Here is a 15,436-nt window from a genome sequence, read left to right as displayed (position 1 = left end):
TTTAGCTCGAGATCGATTCGACATAGAGAGCTAAACTTTGTGTAATTGTAATAGAATTTCCTAAAACATGTAGCATACTAAAGTCATCTTTTAAAAAAAATTAAACTCTTAAAATTCATATTAATTTTTTTTTCTTAATTATTTAAAGACTTTGAATTACTTTCAGAAAAAAATACGAAATTTCCATTTTGAAATTATTTGAACATTCTATTCCTTGAACTATTTTGAACATTCAACTTTATTCTTTAAAAAATAACATAACCATGTTATATATTTATAAAATGCCATTAAACTGAATAAAAGCAAAATTTAGCTCAAATGATTCTAGTTACAAATTATTAATAAATTTTAAAAAATAATAGTTCTAACAAATAATTCTAAAACAAAATCTAAAACTTTTCATCCACTCTGCTAGCTCTACTTGTGAGCCTACCATCTTGCCCATTGGTTTATTTGGCAGGGTAAAATACTTAAATTGAATAAGAAATAGAAAAAATTATAACTCACATTTGATATGAAAACTTTGTTATTTAAAGGTCCATTTATCCCAAGTGATTTTAGAAACTCTGGATTCAGACCATATGTGTTGAATTGTGGTTCTCTAAAATCATTGCCACCAAAATTATCACTACCTCGCATGAATTCTCTATCGGAAGTACGGCCTGAAGATCGCTTTCTCTCACTCTCTCCACTATCCTAGAAATTAACACATTTCATTTTAAATACAAAATCAAACTTTTTTTTTTAAGAAAAAAAAGTAGAACTTGAACTAAATTGAAGCTCAAGTCTTAGAATATTTGTTTAAGTCAAACAAAACATACAATTAATCATATATTTCATTTTTCAGTATTTTTAAGCAGTATTTTTTTTTTTTTTTTTTTTTTTTTTTGTATAATTGTGCATTAATATCTCAAAATATGCTGACAAATAGGCATCTTTTCCCTAACCAGTATTTTTTATTCAATTGTGTCGAATTGTGTCACTTGTCTGCAGAAAATAATTTACATATTACAATGGCTCTTATATTATCATATACATATCTATCCTTTGAACATATATTGTATCTTATTTTACCCTATTCAATTTTAATATTATTATTACCCATTTTTTAAATTCATTATACTAAAATTCCCCTTTTACTAACTAAAAATGCTTTCAGCGAATCGAATTCGTATACTGAACTGAACAAAAGTTTTAAAATAAGTTCAAACAATTCTTTTTATTAACTAAATAACCAATGCTATAAAACTAAATATAAAATGTAGAAAGTGAATCAAATAAATTTATCCGTAAATCAAGCGGGACAAGCTTAATTTCAGATGAATTTAAAAAAAATTTTTATAGAAACTACCTGTAAAGGTTTTTTTTTTTTTTTAACAAATAGTGTAGACTCCGTGCAAGCGGATGGCAGAGGTGGAAAATACTTTATTTTGGGGTTGGTGGATGTCAAAACTCAAAAGTCCTGAAAATTTCTTGAGAAAAATCATTCAAAAAATTAATATCTTTATAAATTTAAATCATTGATATATTCAAAACATGATATTCTAAATGAATTATATGCAGCATAATTTAAATGAATAATTATGTGTAAGTTTACTTTTATCTCTAATCACATCTATTATTCTATCAGGAAAAAATATTTACAAATGAAAGAGATGTCAAATATAAATTCTAGTTCCAATATTTTTAAATTAAACATACAAGAATTTTTATATAAATGTGATCTATGATTTCTTGAAACTTCTGGACTTTGGATTTCCGGAAACTTTCGGATCGCGGTTAGCGAAAAATCCGGAAGTCCGGATTTTTTCCGGAGCACAATCATCCCTGTGGGTAATCTTCTTTCACTTCAAACAGTGGATCCAACCTTTGCAAGGTTCATTAACGAGGTGGGTGATCATTTTAGCTGCTCATAGAAGCAAGCAAAGAAAGCATTATTTGCATTTTGATACATAACTTGCACAAGTAACATCCCGAAAATTTGCAAATTCTACCAAATTTGCAAAGTGACTAATTAAACATTTTTTAAAAACGTTATATATATATATAGATAAAAAAAAGCTCTTTCTGGTTTGCCTTCCCTGTCAAAAAATTCTCCAAAATTTATATTTTAAAATGTTAAAGAAAAGGTTCTAAAGCTGAACTACAGATAGCTAACACACTTGAACTACTAAACTGCTGATCTGAAGAAGTTTTGAGAACTGTAATCAAACTGTGCACAGGTCTTCTGATTCAAATAGCACAAAGGGGGGAGGGACGAACTTAATTTACAGTTGTAAATACTGAATATAGTGCAAATACACCATTCAACAAGAACTAATATCAGAAATAAAGTAATCTGATATTTGATATCCATTTGGCTGATTGGAGCCAAGATTATGACAAACAGCATTAATCTGAATAGCAATGAAGGAGAAAGAATTGATTCAGTGAGAAACCAGCAGAAAAAGGCAATGTTGGCAATAAAAAGCAAAGCTGTTATCTTTACTTCTGCTATCAATTCTTCTCATTCAGAACTAAGATACTTGTAAAATAGTACATATTTTTGTAAATAAATTATAAACCATAGACATTTTTTCCCGCTTTTTATGACATATTTAAGTAATTATACTTTACTTTGAAAAAAAAAAACACATTTTTAAATTGGGAGATTATTTTATCGTAAATCATAAAGCAATATTTATTTGTGAATGCAGAAAATGTAATGTATAAGATTATTACAAAATATGAGTAAATGGCATTTTCAAAAAAAATATATCTACTAAGAGATAATTTTGTTTAAAATTGTGTTGTATCATAAATTATGTTCTTGTTACTAGTGTTTGGCACATGCAGAGTTTAGTGCTTGGTAAGAGACGGCAAGATGATTTAGTAACAACCATTTTAACAAAATGATCGTAAGAATTTATGTACATATGATTATGAATTAAACAAAACAGTGTCATGGCAATCAATTTCACAGAAAATTACATCATGATGACAGAATAAGTAAGCAGCAAGTTTGAAGGGAAAAAAAAGCAAGCAATGATATCAAAACATCTTAGATTTTTATACAAAACTGTAGTTGCATCATAGACAAATTTACAAGACACTGAACATTTTGCATGTCATTAAAGGAAAGAACAAGTAACAAGTTTAGTAGTAACCTCCCTTCCACATGTTGAAAACAAAATTAATTATAAACGAGATATGTTACTCTACCAGGAAGAAAAAAATGCCACAAACCTTTTTACTTTGAGATTAGTTAGAAAAAATGTAATATGAGGAAAGATCTAATAGATTAGTCAAAGTTATAAATATTTTTAACAATTAGTTATTTTGATATTTATATAAGAAATAACTTTTAAGACTAACAGTTGATAAAAATTTCTAAAATTTTTAAACTTACAAGTTTTACGTTCAACGGTCTTCCTCGCACTTCATATTTATGCATCACTTCAATTGCTTTGGAAGCTGTTTCAGCATCTTTGAATTCTACAACTCTAAAAATACAAATAAATATATTTTAATAAAAAGAAACATTTGCATCAAACAACAATCAGAATCTTGAGATTTTAGAAGTTAGAAATAACAAAAGACAAAATTTTGATCCTAGATTCTTCTGCTTTAAAGAAAATTTACATTAAAAAAAAAAAACAAGAAAGTAAGATTGAAAAGATTATTTTTCTTTGAATAATACGGACTGAACTTTTGAAACATGATCTTACATTTAGTTACATTGCAAAATGAAAAACAGAATTTTAACAAAGAGCTTCTAATCTAACATTTTAGCTAAGCGTAAAAATTTTTTAAATAAATAAAACTAGTACCTTTCAAAATACTAATAATAATAGTTTGATTATACTATTAAAATAGCTATAAAATAAATCAATTATGGTCAATCTTAATTTTTTTTATAAAAAATTCAATTTTTACAAAATTTTAAAAAATTTACTAATATAATTTACTAATATTATTTTCTAATTACTGTTAAATTTGGGTCTTTCAATTATAATCCCCTTTTTGCCAATTTGTAAAATTTGGGCTTGTTTTTTACTTTTGTGAAAATGGAACAATCCCATGTCAGAACAAATTTAGAAAAATTTTATTTAGAGAATAATATATTAATAACAGTTTTATGCATTCACATTTGATTTTAAGATATTTCAGGCAATAATGTACATATATTTACAAAATATTTTAACAACATCATAAGTTTCAGTCATTCCACTCTCAGCATCAGTTATTCACTGATTTATTTATTATGATAAGGAAATTTTTGTTGAGTTACTGACCTAAAAATGGTTATTATTTTATATTTCAAAAAAATTATGCATATAAATGTTTGTATAAAAATGTATGTATAAAAAAATATTTTTAAGAATCATTATATTTATTACTTAAAATAATACACTAACCCGTGATCAAAATTTACGAAACTGCTATAAAGAACTAAACTCAGTGGCACGACAACCTAGAGCGGGCCAAGGCTCATCTTAGTTTTCTTGACCTTGGACTCTGGGGCTCAGGAGCAGATGTTTCGGTCTGGTGATCAGTCAAATGCGGAACCCCCAGTGTTTAGTCCAGTGGCATGCTTGGTACTCATTTTATCGACCCATTGTAGAGATGAAAGGCAGAGTCAACCTTGCCCGCCCTGAGGATCAAACCCAGGACAGGTGACATGGGAGTGTGAAGTGATAAGGAAACTTGGTAAAAAATATTGATCAATTTAGCTTTGATATGATACTGAATAGTAAGTGGTATCATGTGAAAAATCCTGTTATGACATATCTATTGATATGAAAGTAGTAACTTACCCACAGCCTTTAAATTTTCCACTGTCATCCTCGAATAATTCAACAAAGGCAACATCTCCAACTAAAATAAGAAAACATTGTTCTGAAATTACCATAAACAGACTACATATATGTGAATTATGATACACGAGGACTTTCATATAATTCGGCCTATGTACAAAGAATCATTTTCTTGTAAAATAATCACACCAGCCTAATTTTAGACTATTTAGTGAAGTCTAAAATATTCGAACAGCAGCATTATTTAGAGTAATTTTCACTAACTTAATATTGACTTAAACACTATTTACGTCTTCTTTCATTGATGATGCAAGTAGACAGCTTAACATTTGATGTTGGAGTTTTAAAACTAACTACATCTTTACTTTTTCTTATTTATGTTGCACTAGGGGTATTGGATTTAAGTATGCAATGATATAAATCACAATATTGGAATTTTGAATAGCATAAATATGAATCACGATGCATGATTTTAAGATCCCGTGAATACGAATAGTGACATTAAATTTTAAACTCTTGTGAAAACTAATTATGATATTAATTTCAGAAGCGTGTAAATAAAAATTGCGATATTGGATTTTAAAATCACGAGAATACGAATCACAATATCTTTTAAATCAAGTAAATATGAATACATTTGATATTAAAATTGAGTGAATACGATACGCAATATCAGTGCATTCCTGCACAGTTCCAGCCATAAAATAAAATCCGACAAAATAATGAAAAATCAAAATGGAGGAAGAATGACTTGTATAAAAACATCTTGTTAACAGGATTTAGCGAAGGTCTCAAAATTTAAAATTCAGATTGTGGAACTTGATTCTTACTTTAAATTTTAGATAATAGTGAAAATTTTGTTGGATTATGAGTTTTGATTCGCAGAAGTCCACGAACCAAAGGTCTCATAATACGCAGAATTCGGCTTAAAAAAATCACATGCCTTGCTCCTAGTTTCTAGACATGGAGGGATGATACGTAAAACCCAGAATTCTGGGGTACAACCAAAATACAATCACCCCTGGTACACCCAAAGGTATTGATTTGTTATGGGAATTGGGAGGTCTTTTCTTGCAACTCTGACAGATTTAGCATGCACCAGTCACCTAAGAAAAAAAACAATCTACGATAATTGTTATAACTTGTTTTCTATTAAAATGTTAAATTGTTTAATTAACTATTGAATTTTTACAGCCTTAGCCCAAAGTAGGTGCGCACTTATATGAATATTCCAACAAGCAAAACTCTGTGCAGAAATTTTATTTCAACAAGGATTTTTTTTTTAAAAAATCTTACTCAATTTTAGGGGATTTTCTAAAATGTACAAAAACAAGGAGAATTTTTATTAAAACAGTAGATCAGGAGAAACTGACAAAATCCAGTAGAGTTGGCAGCCATGAAATATGTTTTCAAAATAATGACTAGCTTCTCAATAATTATTAAAACAAAACTTCCAACTATATTATAATCAAAATAAAAATATTTAAGTGCAAAACAAACCTTTTTCCCTGAATAAATCTTTTATTTCCATCCAGCGACATTCGAATGGGATGTTATTCACAAATACTCTATTTTTAGCAGAGCTACTACTAGATCGTCTTGGAGAATGATCTCTACGTCTTTTTTTAAAATCATCTTCGTAAGTAGAACGTTCATTGAAGTTCTTGCGGAAAGGAGATCTTGACCTAAAATTAAATATTTAGAGTTTCTCAATTTATTACAAAATTCAATTTATAAAAGACTGGTAAAAAAAAAAAATTTTAAGATTTGATCAACAATTTAAATAAAGGACCAAAACCAAAGGACCAAAAGGAATAGTGCTTAAAGATGTTTAGAAAATTAATCACATGAAATAAACAGACCTGAAGACACACAATTTTAAAAAAAGCTTGAAAATAATGGAATTAAATAATTTTGATTAGAACTTTACACCAAAATGCAATAAAATAATAAAAATTTTGTTGTATGCCAGAAAAAGTTTCAAGTTCTTGAAAGGGAGGATATTTAAGTTCTGGGCGATTCCACTAGTATTTGTAGCCTGATGTGTCAAAAAAAAAAATTTATTTGATACAATGTGTTGTATATCAAATTAAAGATAAATAAACTAAAATTAACTAAAATTTGATATTTTTTTAAAGAATTCAAGAAATATGTTAAAAAATGAGTTTGAAAGTTGTGGACATGACAAACAAAAAGTTAGTTTTTTAGGTTACTAAACCATTCAAAATGTTTAATTTAACATGAAGTTTTTAAACCCATATTAGATTCAAACAATTTAGGAGCTAAAAAAACTTCATTTTTGCCTTTGATAGTTTACAGGCTTAAAATGCAGTTTTTTTATTAAAAAAATTTCAAATTATTCTTATACAGATTTTATTTACAAGTTTATAATCCTAAAATTTTATTTTCCTCTGTTTATTTACTATGCTTAATTTATATCAGTCAAGAATACAGACATTCCAAAATACTTACTGAAGAGCAGAAGATCAACATAAGGGCAAAAAATAAGGAAGCACAAAAAAGATGCGGAGAAAAAAGAAAGATGCAGAAACAATAACAAATTCACCAAGCTACAATTCACAAGCAGACAATCATTGTGTAAAGCTGTTAAAAAAATCACTAATTCACTACCAAGATCACCAAATAAGAAAATTCATGAATTGACAGATGTTATAGCAAAAATATCCTCTTTGAAAAGAAAACAAATAGTTAAAAATTCAATCAAAATTAAAAGGCTGCAGCTATCTGAAATTGATCCAAAAAAAAGATGTAACAAACTTTCTGAAGAAACAGAGAAAAAAGTAAATGAATTTTTCATAAGAGATGATATAAGCCGAATGTGTCCTAGAAAGAAGGACGTAATATCCTTAAAAACAGATGTAGGGCGAGAAATACACCAAAAACGTTTTCTTATAATGAGTATCGGAGAAGCACACCAGCTTTTCTTGAGTGAAAATCCCGATTTTAGTATTGGGAAATCAAAATTTCATGAAATGCAACCAAAATTTGTGTTACCGTCTGGAAAAAAGGATCAAGAAGTATGCATGTGTGTATACCACGAAAATGTTGACATGACTCTTTCGGGAATAGGAGCTCTCTGTTCAGATCTTCCAAGTAATTCAGAAGCAATCGCAAAAGAAACTGTTTGTGGTTTTGATGAAAAACAAATTAGCTATATTGATAGACTGTGTTCAATATGTGGTGTTGAAAAATACTTGGATGATAAAGTACCATTTGAAAATCTGGATTGCACAGTGAAGTACTATCAGTGGCAACAGAATAATGTGGGATTCACTGTCAAAAGGGAAATAGTTACGGATTTAGGATCTGCTAAAGAAGAAATTGGTTCGCAATTGCACCTATTTTCTCAACATACTTCCAAGCAACATTTTGAATTTAGGTATTTAAAAGAAAATCTTTCTAATGATGAAGTTATCATTCATGTAGATTTTGCCGAAAATTATTCCATAAAGCATGATCGTGAGATCATGAGTGCTCATTGGGCAACTGATAGTGTTACCCTGTACACTTGTGTTACATATTGCAAAGATGAAACAAATTCTTTGGCTCATCAGTCTTATGCTATAGTGTCTGATGATTTATCACCTAACAAAAATTCTGTAAAAATTTTCAATGAAGAAATTGTGGCCCATTTAAAAGAAATTAAAAGTGGTATGATAAAAAAAAAGTGCACTATTGGTCTGATTGGGCTGCAAGCCAATTCAAAAACAGATTCATGTTTTCCAATTAAGTTTGTCACAAAGATGTTAAAATAGAAGCAGATTGGTCGTTTTTTGAAACGGCACATGGAGAAGGTGCTGTAGATGGCGTAGGGGGATATGTTAAGAATAAGGTCTGGCGAGCAGTACTATAAGGTAAAGAAGTTGTTGTTGATGCAAAGTGCTTTTACGAGGTTGCTTCTAGAATTATGGATGGTAAAATCAAACTAATTTTTATAAGCAAAGAACTTGTTGATCGTAAGGCAATGATGCTTACAGACCGTTTCAGTCAACGCAAATCAATAGCAAATACAAGAGGTTTGCATTTCATTCGCCCTATATCATCCAACTCAGTAGAATATTCTATAAATTCTCCTTTTTCAAGTGCACAAACTATGTACCAGGCAACATTATTTCCAGAATCAAAATCAACGATTCCATCATCATCACTTCAGTTAGCTACCACATCAGAAACAGAAAATGAATTAGAAGAAGGGCAGTGGATTGCCGTACTGTTTGACGATAACTGGTGGCCTGGCCAAGTTATTTCAATTGATAAACACACTATGACACTAAAACACCATTTCAAGCCTGTAGCAACTAATAAATTTAAGTATTTGGAGGAACCAATGTTTGAAACCATTTCAATTGATACATATTTATCTTCTTTACCAGGTGACCCAGCACCTGATCCATCTGCACGCTATTTTTTATATGATTCTAAGGTTGCATTGCATGTCAAAAATATAATCAATAAATTATAAAGTAGAATTGCATTGCAATTTGTCTGTAATAAATTTATTTATTTAATTGTTAATAAAAATTAAATAAAATATGTAAAATTTTTACTTAATAAATATTTAAGCTGTATATATGCAAAATAATATGCATAAATTTCAAATAACAGTAATTATAACTAATAAATAGAGATGTAAACTTTTTGTCATGTCTGCAACGTCATGTCCGCACCACTTACATTATTTTAAATTATGTACATTTTCATTAAATCATGTTAAATTCTGGAGAAAAAAAATTTTAATTTCCTTAATATCTACATATATTTTAACCTTTTCATACCAAATGTGTTTATTTATATTCGATCTATAATANTGGGTGTTTTCGGTTTGTTTACATTTTTTAAATTAAGTTTAAGTGCACTTCTACGTGGATTTCAAACAAAAGCAATATATCGTTAGAAAGCTAATAGTTTCTAGTTTAATCATTGATCAAAATCTCAAATTCGATTTTTTGAAGGTTTTTAGGTACTGAACCCCCTTAAAGACACAAATTTTTAAAAAATGTGAAAATATTGGAATTAAACAATTTTAATTCGCACTTTTACACCAGAGTGCAATAAAATAATAAAAATTTTGTTGCATGCCAGAAAAGTTAAAGTTCCTGAAAGGGAGGATATTTCAGATCTCTTGCCATTTTAAAATGTATTGCAGAAAATATAACCTTCTGACTGTTTTAAAAATACATTTTACTTAACTAAACTGTAGACTTGAAAAATAACCGGACACTGAATAACCATCAATCCAGAAGACAAGAGAACTCCTGGATCAATTATTGGGTAAAGTTTCCCTGTGTGGAGGACTTTTTTGGTAGAACTAACCTGCATTTATAATCATGCATAACTGCTAAAAATAACTTCTGAATTTACATATTACGAGAATTTTTTTTTTAAATGATACCTACCAAATAAAAGGAGATTGCTTAAACTTCAAAAATTCAATACTGGTTTCAATTTGCATGGAATTGAACTGAGAGATATTTGACATATTTGAGTAAAAAAAAAAATTTTCTATCCTAATAAAATTTATTTTGAATTACTAGAAAAGAAATTCAGACTTTTTACCTTCTTATAATATGAACATACTTTTTTTCATATAGTTCTTTTCTTTTTCATAGAACTTCATGAGATTACAAAAATGTATCTCACGTATTCTGCGTCATGAGAATGTTTAAATCTGTTACAAACAAGCACACGTAAAAAACTAAAGACTTTTTAAAATTTAGTTAAATGCCAAATCTATGAATATTAACTTTTGCGTAACTTTTCTTTTATAAAATTATTTACGAAATTTCCAAGGCAAGCGATAAAGAGCACATCTTAAGAGCAATTTAAAATTAGAATTATTGAGAATATTGTACACAGAAAAAAATGCATTCAAAATAGAAACATATGTGTCAATTATTTGTTGATGTTCAGAAAATGACTCAAAACAATCCCTTTCGTGGAAATTTCTATTCATAATTTTGATCATAATAAATACCTGGATCTAGATCTGAACTCGTCCTTAACCCTGTCAAATCTTCCGTCATTCATAATGAAAGTAAAATATCACAATGATTTATAATTCTAATTTTTATTACACTTCAATACTACCGGCAATCTTAAAGATGGCGTCGTATTATTATTATGATGATTATGATATTGCCATCGCTTTTCAATCCTTACAAAAAAAAATTTATTTAAGAAATTTACAATTTTAACACACAATAATCAAATGATAAAAAATTTGAAATGAATAAACATCAAGACCCAACCCTCAATTTTGAGCTAACTCATCACTTAAAGTGAGATAAAAAAAATTAAGTTTTAAGTAAAAAGTGAGATAAAAAAAATTGAAGCTTACTCTCTTTTGATTTCCATTCTTTTCACAAAGTCTAAACTTTTTCAGCCAAATAAATTGTTTATATAGATTCAGTGGAATTTGCATATTCCCAACATAGGTGTTTTGCCATAATTCTTTCAACTAAACATTTCGGTTTAAAACTGAATAAACTCGTTCACTGGGAGCAATGACGAATTGTCATCGACAACGAATAGTAAACAAACAACGTTGAATCTTATTAGCAGTTATTGACTTGAAACATTGAATTTTAAAGTAAACTATGAATTCAGAAATTTCGACTACTCCAAAAACGAACGATGAAGATATTGAAAAATCGAAGAAAAGGAAAACAGATCAATTTGAGCAGAAAAGTAAAAAGATATGTACTAAGGATATACGTCGCGGAATTAATAAACCGTCGACTGAAGAAACCGATTATTATTTCGATAATTATCTAAGAAAGGTCTATCCTTATTATTTCACTTACACAACGCATTGCAAAGGACGTTGGGTTGGAAAACGTCTCATAGATGTTTTTAGTGACGAATTCCGTGCTCATTCTAAAGAGGAATATGAAAAAAATATCAGATCCGGCAATATAAAAATTAACGATAAAAGTATAAGTGCTGACTATGTATTTAAAGAAAACGATAAAGTCACAAACAGAGCCCATAGACATGAAACACCTGTTGCTGCAGCTCCAATTAGAATAATCCATTCGAGTAATGAATTTGTAGTAATCGATAAACCTCCATCAGTACCTGTTCACCCATGTGGTCGATATCGTCACAACTGCTTATTATTCATTTTGGCAAAAGAGCATAACTTGGGTGAATTGTATTCTGTCCATCGTCTTGATCGCTTAACCTCGGGTATATTAGTCTTTGCAAAAACTATCAGGCGGTCTCAAGAAATCAATGAGCAAATAAGAGAAAGAAAAGTAAACAAGGAATATGTATGTCGAGTTGAGGGGAAATTTCCTGATGGTGAAATAACTTGCAAAGAGCCCATTGAGGTAATTTCTCCTAAGATGGGGATATGTATTGCTAGTTCAAATGGCAAAGAATCTGAAACCGTTTTTGAACGAATGAGTTACAATGGAAAAACCAGTGTAGTTCGATGTAAACCTCTGACCGGACGTATGCACCAGATTCGTGTTCATTTACAATACTTAGGACATCCAATTATTAATGATCCAATTTATAATCATGAAAGTGTGTTTGGGCCTGATAAAGGCAAGGGAGGGTGTATTGGAAAAACAAAGGAAAAATTACTAGAAGATTTATTAAAAACTCACAACTTGCAAAAGTGGTTGTTAGATGATAATCTGCCTTTAGAAGTAAAGTCTGAAAATGGCGCGAATGGAAGTGAAAATCTTGTTGATGGTACTGAAAATAAAATTGCCTTATCCGCTTTAGATCATTATCTGAAAGCAGAGGGTTACGAACAGTTGAGAGATGAGTACAAAATGAAACTTGAAAAGTTCACTAAAGAGGAAACCTGCGATCTATGCCACCAGAAGTATATGGATCCTGAGCCGAAAGATTTAATATTGTTTCTTCATGCTTTGAAATATTCTGGAGATGGATGGGGATTCAGCACAGAATTGCCTGCTTGGGCACAGGAGGATTGGGATGATTCTAAGATTATTTCCTAGTGAAAAAAAAATATGTTTGAGCAAATAATAAAACCTATTTGTTGATTACTGTTGTCTACTTAATTTTTTTTTCTACATGTTTACACTTAATTTTATTTTATATCTGTCGCTGAACAGCCGTCCCAATTTTGGGTTTGCCCCTACTGATGTTCGACTCCGTAACCTTGTAATTTTGAACCCAATCGAGTAAACAAAGGAACTCCCAAATCAAATATTGGGACAAATTTGCCTAAGTGAAAGACTTTTTGATTAACTAACCCGCATTTGCATTACAGGGAGAGGAAAACCTCTCACTACTAGCCTGACAACAATACCCATTGAGGATATTTTTCTTTAGCACTGTGATCAGTGCGGAATTTGTATCACTCAGATTCGATCCCCGGTTCACCTCATTGGAGGCAAACGCTCTATTTCTTGGGCTACCTTGGGTTGTTTATACTTAATTAACTAACGCTTAATTTTTTATTTATTTATATATTCGTCATTGAACAGTCGTAAACCCAATTTTTGGTTTTATGGCTACTAATGAACAACTCCTACTAATGAACAATGAGCCTTGTAATTTTGAGCCAATCCTGAACACAAAGAAACTCCTAAATCAGTACCCCATGAGGTATTGATTTGTAATGGGAACATGGAGGACTTTGCGACTCAACAGATTTAACGTGCACCAGTCACCATTACTACACGGGGAGGCTTCAGCTGGCAGGGATCGAACTCTTGGACATGGGCCCAGCGCCCTACTGACCAGGCTATCCCGGCCCATCTAACACTTAATTACAATTATTCTTATTTTACTTATCATTTATATTAGATGAGAAAGAGTTAGGGGGAGATTTCCGTATGGTAATCTGTGTCAGAATAATCGCCGGAAGTATCCAAGTCTTGACAACTTCCGGGCAGCAGGCTTCGAGAAATTTTTAAAAAAATAATAACACCACAGAGAGGGACCAACTCAAAAGGTATAACTCAACATTTTTTTAAAAATTTTCCCATTTAAAATCAATTTGGCGATTGGAGTTGGCGTGGCAGATCACAATACGGAAATATTCCCAACAGTTTCCTTCTCCCATGGATAATACTTATTCTACTACCAACAAATCTTAAAAATAGCATGTGGGTAATGTTGTTTCTAATATACTTGTTAAAATTAAGGTTATGATGCTCGTTATTATTATAACGTGCATGAGACTAGTATGAATCATTAAAAATCAGCCAAATTTGCAAAAATCAAAAGCCTCACTGTATTACGTTAAAAAATTTAACAAGTCTGCATAATGTTAAAGAGTTTTTTTATTCATAACAATTACTTAAGAAAATGGACACAGCTCAAAATGCATGTTTTAGAAAATAAACATAGCATTTGATTCTATTTTTTTCAAACTTCTCATTAAAATTGTTCTTTTTTGAAAAAAATATTCATAGATCCAAATAAATTCGTAATTTGATGTCCATTTGCCTAAATCACTTGGCACATTTTTTTAAAACGAGTCTTATTGCTAAGATATTACAAGTTAGCATTTGTTTCTATAAAGTTGATACGGATGCTATAAATTAATAATTGAGGTATTAAATTGATATTGTACAAATTTAGATTTTCACGAACCACTTTATTTTTTAGTTGCCTAAATATGAAGAGTAATATCTATAATATACCCTGAAGTCCAGGACTTAGCCTCCTAATAATTATGCTTAATGTTTAAACAAGTACGAAATTCCTCCTTTAGTTGTTAAATTTAAGTAGAACACATTTTTTGCTGTGTCCATTATTTTAAAAACATGCTATTCAAGTTGTGTCTGTTTTCTTAAAAACACAATATAAGCTGAATCCAAAATAAGAAGCTCATTAATGATAATCTAGAAAGAAAAAAAGAAGATGCCCTTATATGGAACAGAAGAAAATATGTAAGCTCAAATTTTTATAACCTTCGATTTCGGTTATAAAAAAGACAGTTTTTTGACAGAAAAAAATAATGTATATCAGTATCAACTTGCATTGGTCAACAAGTACAATTGAATGATGAATTCGAAAACTCGATAAAGGAAAACTTTTTTAAGCACTACATGCTCTCACTAAAGCCAATTGAAGGTTTCCATTTCTATCAAAGGCTTCTGCCATCTTCACAAAGCTTTCATCAATTCTTTTTTTTTTTTTTTTTCAAATTTGATTTTGGATGTGCCAATCATCTCCTCTGATTACAATAGGGATGTTACATATTAGTGAACTATCTCATGTTAAGCTCTGTATTCTAAAATATTTTTCATGGGAAATTTTAAGAGGCCATGATTTGTTTAAAGAATTTTTACCATCAAAACATTAGTTTTTATGAAAATTTAAGTTATTTAGAATATGTTGATTTCAATATGAAAAATGATTTTTTTTTTAGGATACAAATAAGACGAATAAATATTTACAAATACTTACAGTATATTAACAAGTTTAGTTTTAATTAGGGGTCTACATTAATTTTGTATCTAAACAAATTGCCAATATTCAATGCTTTACGATTCAATACATTGAATACTTGAAATTCTAAAAATAATTGCAAATAATTATTGTCATTATGTGAAGATAAATATTTTCCTTTTTAATAAACAAAATATTTTTTTTCTTTTTAATCATTAGGGTATGATTATTATCTTCAG

General features: G+C 29.5%; 2 protein-coding genes across 5 annotated transcripts in view; one reads left to right on the top strand and one right to left on the bottom strand.

Moving 5' to 3' along the window:
- The window catches only part of LOC107436995 (myelin expression factor 2), a 41,693-nt gene extending 30,407 nt beyond the window's left edge, over nt 1-11,286 (bottom strand). Inside the window, exons 1-5 of one of the 4 annotated variants that reach the window (XM_071187147.1) lie at nt 10,792-11,059; nt 6,297-6,481; nt 4,797-4,857; nt 3,389-3,482; nt 508-696 (exon numbers count right to left, since the gene is read on the bottom strand). In XM_071187147.1, the coding sequence (XP_071043248.1) occupies nt 508-696; nt 3,389-3,482; nt 4,797-4,857; nt 6,297-6,481; nt 10,792-10,844 (582 nt within the window). In that variant the 5' untranslated portion in view covers nt 10,845-11,059. Of the gene's footprint in view, nt 1-507; nt 697-3,388; nt 3,483-4,796; nt 4,858-6,296; nt 6,482-10,791; nt 11,124-11,154 lie in introns of those variants that run through there. The other 3 variants (XM_071187146.1, XM_043044100.2, XM_043044099.2) reach the window with 3 other exon arrangements.
- Nucleotides 11,287-11,413: 127 nt separating this feature from the next.
- On the top strand, nt 11,414-12,838 carry LOC107436996 (pseudouridylate synthase RPUSD2). The gene has a single exon (XM_016048858.4). The coding sequence runs from the start codon at nt 11,414-11,416 to the stop codon at nt 12,788-12,790; it is 1,377 nt and encodes a 458-aa protein (XP_015904344.2). The 3' UTR covers nt 12,791-12,838.
- The last annotated feature ends 2,598 nt before the right edge of the window (nt 12,839-15,436 follow it).

This window comes from Parasteatoda tepidariorum, chromosome 10, assembly GCF_043381705.1.
Source record: "Parasteatoda tepidariorum isolate YZ-2023 chromosome 10, CAS_Ptep_4.0, whole genome shotgun sequence".
NCBI lineage: Eukaryota > Metazoa > Arthropoda > Arachnida > Araneae > Theridiidae > Parasteatoda > Parasteatoda tepidariorum.
This window is presented reverse-complemented; position numbering and strand designations above follow the sequence as displayed.

What these genes read in the sequence shown, in the direction of transcription:
- LOC107436996 (XM_016048858.4), top strand. Translation starts at nt 11,414, where the DNA reads ATGAATTCAGAAATTTCGACTACTCCAAAAACGAACGATGAAGATATT.